The sequence below is a fragment of the Pelophylax lessonae genome (genome assembly GCF_965119305.1).
Source record: "Pelophylax lessonae genome assembly, chromosome: 2".
Lineage (NCBI taxonomy): Eukaryota > Metazoa > Chordata > Amphibia > Anura > Ranidae > Pelophylax > Pelophylax lessonae.
The window spans coordinates 99,507,788-99,513,787 of NC_138769.1; the positions used below are offsets into that span (position 1 = coordinate 99,507,788).

The 6,000-nt window shown below is 38.8% G+C and overlaps 1 protein-coding gene across 2 annotated transcripts in view; it reads left to right on the forward strand.

Moving 5' to 3' along the window:
• The window catches only part of LOC309547716 (interferon alpha/beta receptor 2-like), a 52,019-nt gene extending 48,494 nt beyond the window's left edge, over nt 1-3,525 (forward strand). The window contains exon 8 of one of the 2 annotated variants that reach the window (XM_082247665.1): nt 2,920-3,525. In XM_082247665.1, coding sequence (XP_082103791.1) covers nt 2,920-3,087 — 168 coding nt within the window. In that variant the 3' untranslated portion in view covers nt 3,088-3,525. The remainder of the gene's footprint in view (nt 1-2,919) is intronic. The other variant, XM_082247664.1, reaches the window with a different exon arrangement.
• The last annotated feature ends 2,475 nt before the right edge of the window (nt 3,526-6,000 follow it).

Genomic DNA, 6,000 nt, shown 5'->3' on the forward strand with positions numbered 1-6,000 from the left:
TACACCTGCACATATATAGGTGTGAAAGGAGCAGAACACTATACTTGCGCTAATTAAATAATTAACACCAATATGGCTCTGCTCCTATCACACCTATATGTGTGTAAGTGTAAAATACATATAAGTGTGTGTGTATATACACTGGGTACGGAAAGTATTCAGACCCCCTTAAATTTTTCACTCTTTGTTATATTGCAGCCATTTGCTAAAATCATTTAGGTTCATTCTTCTTCCTCATGAATGTACACATAGCACCCCATACTGACAGAAAAACACAGAATCGTTGACATTGTTGCAGATTTATTAAAAAAGAAAAACTGAAATATCACATGGTCCTAAGTATTCAGACCCTTTGCTGTGACACTCATATATTTAACTCAGGTGCTTTCCATTTCTTCTGATCATCCTTGAGATGGTTCTACACCTTAATTTGAGTCCAGCTGTGTTTGATTATACTGATTGGACTTGATTAGGAAAGCCACACACCTGTCTATATAAGACCTTCCAGATCACAATGCATGTCTCAATAGTGATATAAAAACCACCTTGTGACCAAAGTAATTGTGTTGTGGGAAAATCAATAAAATTGAAACAAATCAAAATATATCACAATGTGTAATAAAAATGTCCACAGTCCATATGTGCAAAAAGTCCACAAGTGAAAAGAAATAAAATTCTTCTTAGACTTCCGTGATAAAAAAGTATAAAGTGATGAGAAATCCAGAGTATGATCAATATGGTGATAAACAACTGGTTAAATCCCGCCACCTGGTGAAATGCCTCCTTACCCGGCAGATATAAGATAAGTGCCTTAGAATATATTTTGGTATGATTGCTGTATAAATCTCAACTTAAACACCTCCACTCGTGCGCAGATCCACCAGTGCAAAAACCAATATAAGCCTCTTACCAGACGAAGGAAAAAAATCAGCTCTCTAATCAACGGCTGAAACCTGTAGAAACTCCTCCTGTCTCTCTCAATAAGGGTGGGTGGCTATCGGCTCACACGATGAATCGGCAACATATGCAAAGAATATATGGAAGCTGATAGTGCATTACCTCAATGATTTATTGTTTCACAAAAAAGATTGCACTTACATTGTTTAAGTTGGTACAGGCAAGATGAATATTTCTATGAGCAGAGGATCTCTGTGTTGACTCGTGTCCGGCTGCAGCGCAGACTCCGAGTGACTCAATGACGGCACGCCTCCCTTCTGACGCGTTTCCTCCAATAGGGCTTCAACTGAGAATGGAGTAAGTAATGTGTAAGTGTAAAATACATATAAGTGTGTGTGTGTGTGTATATATATATATATACCCCTATACAGAAGTTCAGATATTTTGCCTGCCTCCAAAGAACCCAAAAAAATGCCCAAAAAACCGCCAGCGCCAAAAAAAAACGCCCAGGTGTGTTTTTGCAGCTGGCGTTTTTTTGGCATTTTTTGGGGTCTTTGGAGGTAGGCAAAACATCTGAACTTCTGTATAGGGGTATATATATATACACACACACTTATATGTATTTTACACTTACACATATATAGGTGTGATAGGAGCGGAGCCATATTGGTGTTAATTATTTAATTAGCGCAAGTATAGTGTTCTGTTCCTTTCACACCTATATATGTGTATGGGTATATAAACATATAAGTATGTGTGTATATTTACCCCTACACAGAAGTTCTGATGTTTTGCCTGCCTCCAATAACCCCCAAAAAATGCCCAAAAAAACGCTTGATACTAAACCGGCAAGGTGTGAAAATAGCGGAGCCATATCCCTGTTTTATAAGTGACATAATACAAACGATCTTTTTTTTTTGTTATGGTTCTGGACATGCTACAGAGCTGAAACTTCACAGGTACACTTTTTAGACCCCCCAGACACTAAATCCAAAGAAATGTTTGTTTTTTTTAATTTTTTTTTTTTTTTTAATTTTTTATCTCTCTATCAAAAATGAAAATTTTTAAGAACTTTTTTTTGTGTGATTAATAGTCCCTGGGGCATGACCCAGAACCCTAGGCACTTTTTAGGGGCATTTATTGGGTTTTAGGGCTTCAAAATGGTGTTTTTTGATTACTGAAGTCTGGGTCCCATTGATTTCAATGGGGTTCTGAAATCCGGGGCCGAACTTTCGGGAAGTTCGGATGTTCTGGCCGAACCCAACTTTTGAAAAGTTCGATCATCTCTAATCAGCACAGGGCCAATCAGCACTGTCCAGACAGAGGATTAGGGGTCCTGCATTCTCATAGGACAATTGTGGGAGAATGAAAACTCCTCCTACAAACTTTAACCACACACTGATAGAAGTCACAAGACTGCTATATACTGCTGATGAGAAAAGGTATGTAGCAGTTTATATTTACTAAAATAATTGCATTTCCATGTTCTGTGTACTGTGGGAGACCAGATATAGTGAATGCCGGCTCCTGGGTTTAGTAACTCTTTAATAACACTTGCAGGTCCTGTTCCTCCCCCAGTCTGTGAATGGGCAGGAAAAGGAGAAGCAGCAGACATTTAAGCTATGCTCTTTGTCACTCTGCTGTATCTTCCTATCAGAATATTTCTAGTTTGTATATAAACAAAGCAGCGCAACTCACCTTATCCTTGTGCTGCATCTCCCTCTTTCAGTGTAAGCTCTGCTGTACACTGGATTGCAAGTGGGTGATGTCAAACCAAATTCAGTCACTTTTACTGCTTGCATTTAAAAAAAATTATGTATTACTGAATCAGGAGCTGAAACAGTTTCTCTTTTATATCTGCCAGGTTTCAGCTTTAATAAACGTGCACACTATGGATGTACAGTATACTGTATATAAAATGTATACTTGGTTATATATTTTACCTTCAGACGAGCATTGGATAGGTTGTAATTTGTTTGATCTCTAGTATTTCCCTGACCTTTTCATTTCTTATACCTCAAGGAATCCTTTCCACGGTTAAAAAGGTTTCTGGATGACAGCAATGAGTTAAGTCCCCTTGTCTATATCCCTATGGAGGTAATAAGGACAGAAAGCAAAGAAGAACAAATGATAGAGCAAGGGAAGGACACAAATATTTCTATACTCACCAACAACGGGATTACAGTTTGATAAAACTTTTTCTCATTTAAGTTTTTAATTCTCTGAATAGGAACTTCTGTAAGTGCAGGCATTGAGTTTGCACTGGGGCCTGGAGCATGAAAAGGGCCCATTTCCATCAAATGAATGAGGAACTCCAGCCTAATGGAAAGGATTGTGTTATTTCATAACAAATTGTTGCTCAAATCTCTTAATATGTGATGTTGATTTCCTTTGTAAGGGAACCTCAGAACTTGAAGACAGACATTTTCTATTGCGTCATGGGTGAGGAGTTTGTTTTCCTGTTTCCAATCTGTTTTACATGACACACTGTGAAAGAATGACCATGAAGAAGTCATAACGAGAATCTAGAATGGTTTCAATTAAGTACATTTTATTTGAAGTTTATATGTTTTAAAACTGATGTTTTGTAATATTTATATAAAAACTATGTTTCCCAAATAAACATTTAGTACATGGTGTACTCATAACACTGGTTTTTAGAGACTTGTTGATAAATGATCTTGAAAATTATAGGATCAAAAACAGACCAGATTTTTACATTCAAGAATGTGTTAGATCCTTTTTTGCCCGTAAGGATTTAGTAATCTGCCCAGCTGATAAAGGTGGGGGGTTGTTTTACTTGATAGGTCGAGCTATCAGCAGGAGATATGTCTATTCTTCTGGGAGATAGTTCCACTTATCAAATTTTGAACAATGACCTGACTTTTAGTTTTAAGAAATCTCTTGAACGAATTGTGAAGATAGGACATGAGGATGGTATTATAAATAAGAAGGAGAAATCTTTTTTTAATACCACAAACTCCAAAAATTCCGGTTATATACTGTATTACCTTCCCAAAATTCATAAGTCACTTATTAACCCCCTGGACGTTCCAATAGTGAGTGGGATTGAGTCTTTCACCTCTAGCGCAGGCAAATATTAGTGATCAACCGATTATCGGCAAAGCCGATATATTGAGTGCTGATATGCACTTTCCCCGATATATCAGAATCGGCCCCTGAGGTTACCGATATTGCTGATATTTTGGGAAAGTGCATGTGCCGGAGTGATGCCTGCAGCTAGAGGCATCACCCCGATACCGGCGTCCATAGCCGAGGGTCGGCTGTCTTGTAATGACAACCGATGCGGCTGAGAAGCCACTCGGCTGTCATTACAAGCAGGAGGGGACGTCCCCCCCCCCTCCCACCGCCTTCCACGGAATTTGGCTCTGATTGGGTCTCCATGTAAAAACCCGGAAGTGATGTCATGACATCACTTCCGGGTACTGGCGCCAGATTCAAAAAATGACAGCATTCAAAACAGCAAAACTTGGCGTTTTGAATGCTTTTAAGTGCAGAGGAGGGGTTTGGGGTGTTTTAGACCCCCAGATCTCTCCACAAGAGCACCTGTTAGGTGAACAAAATAAAAAAATATCGGCCAATATCAGCCGATACCGATATGCAATGGCCAAAATATCGGTATTGGCAACGAAAAACCAATATCGGTCGATCACTAGTAAATACATTGAATACTTCCTACAGCTCATGGTGACAGACACTCCTGCGTATCTTAAGGATACCAGGGATGTTATTCATATTTTAAAAGAAATAATAGTGAGTGCTTTCTTGTAACAGCAGATGTTTCTTCCCTCTATAACAGGGATCTTCAAACTATGGCCCTCCAGCTGTTACGGAACTACAAGTCCCATGAGGCATTGTAAAACTCTGACATTCACAGACATGACTAGGCATGATGGGAATTGTAGTTCCTGAACAACTGGAGGGCCATAGTTTGAAGACCCCTGCTCTATACGATTATCCATCATGATAAGGCATCTTTGGCAGTCAGGCATTTTTTTGATAATGTGGAAACTCTCCCAGACATGCAGAAGGACTTTATACGGACACTTTTGTATTTCTGTATGAAACGTAACTATTTCTGGTACGACAAAAGTTTTTACTTACAGTGCACCGGAGTTGCCATGGGGACTCAGTTTGCTCCCAGTGTGGCCAATCTAATTATGGCCCACTGGGAGGAAATGGCCATCTATGGGCAACAAAGAGAGGGGTTAATCCTATGGCAGCGTTATATAGATGATGCCCTGTTCATTTGGAAGGGGTCTGAGGACAACCTCCTTTTATTTATGAACAATTTAAATTCAAATAACCTTGATATTAAATGGAACTTAGAGTGCAGTCTATCTGATATTATTTTTTTAGATTTGACCATCAGTAGGTAAGGTAATGGTTTTTTTCACAAAAACTTTTTTTAAGAAAACAGACAGGAATGGATATATTCTATTACATAGCTGTCATCATCCGAGATGGCTAAAGGGGATCCCCAAAAGTCAGTTTGTAAGAATTTGTTGGAATCGTTCAGATACCCTTTTTTTTTAGAACAATCCTAAACAATTAAACAATGTTTCACAGAAAAAGGATATGATAACCAACTATTGGATGATACCATCCGACAGGTGGCTTCCATGGATAGAAGCGATTTATTAAAGCCTAAAGTCAAAGAGGGCAATAACTCAGGGTATGAGTGGTCTTCTTTTACCACTTATTCCGGCTAATACCAAACAATTGATAGAATGCTGAATAGGCATTGGCATATTCTGAAGAATGATGAGGTATTAGGCCCAGCTCTCCCAGACCAATCTGGAGTCATTTTCAGGAAGGCCCCAGGTCTGAGACATCTAGTGGCACATAATGTTATAGGACCACCAAACAAACCCATGTTTTTTTTAAACCTAAAGGGTTTTTACCCTTGCTGGAGGTGCCCTGTGTGCAAATGTTGTCATACTGATATTATTAGAACTAGAACTTATGACTTCACAGTCACAGGAAGGTCATATAGAATTGAGAACTCTATTACGTGCTCTTCTAAGAACGTCATTTACCTCTTACAATGTAATTGTGGGCTCCAATATGTAGGTAAAACTG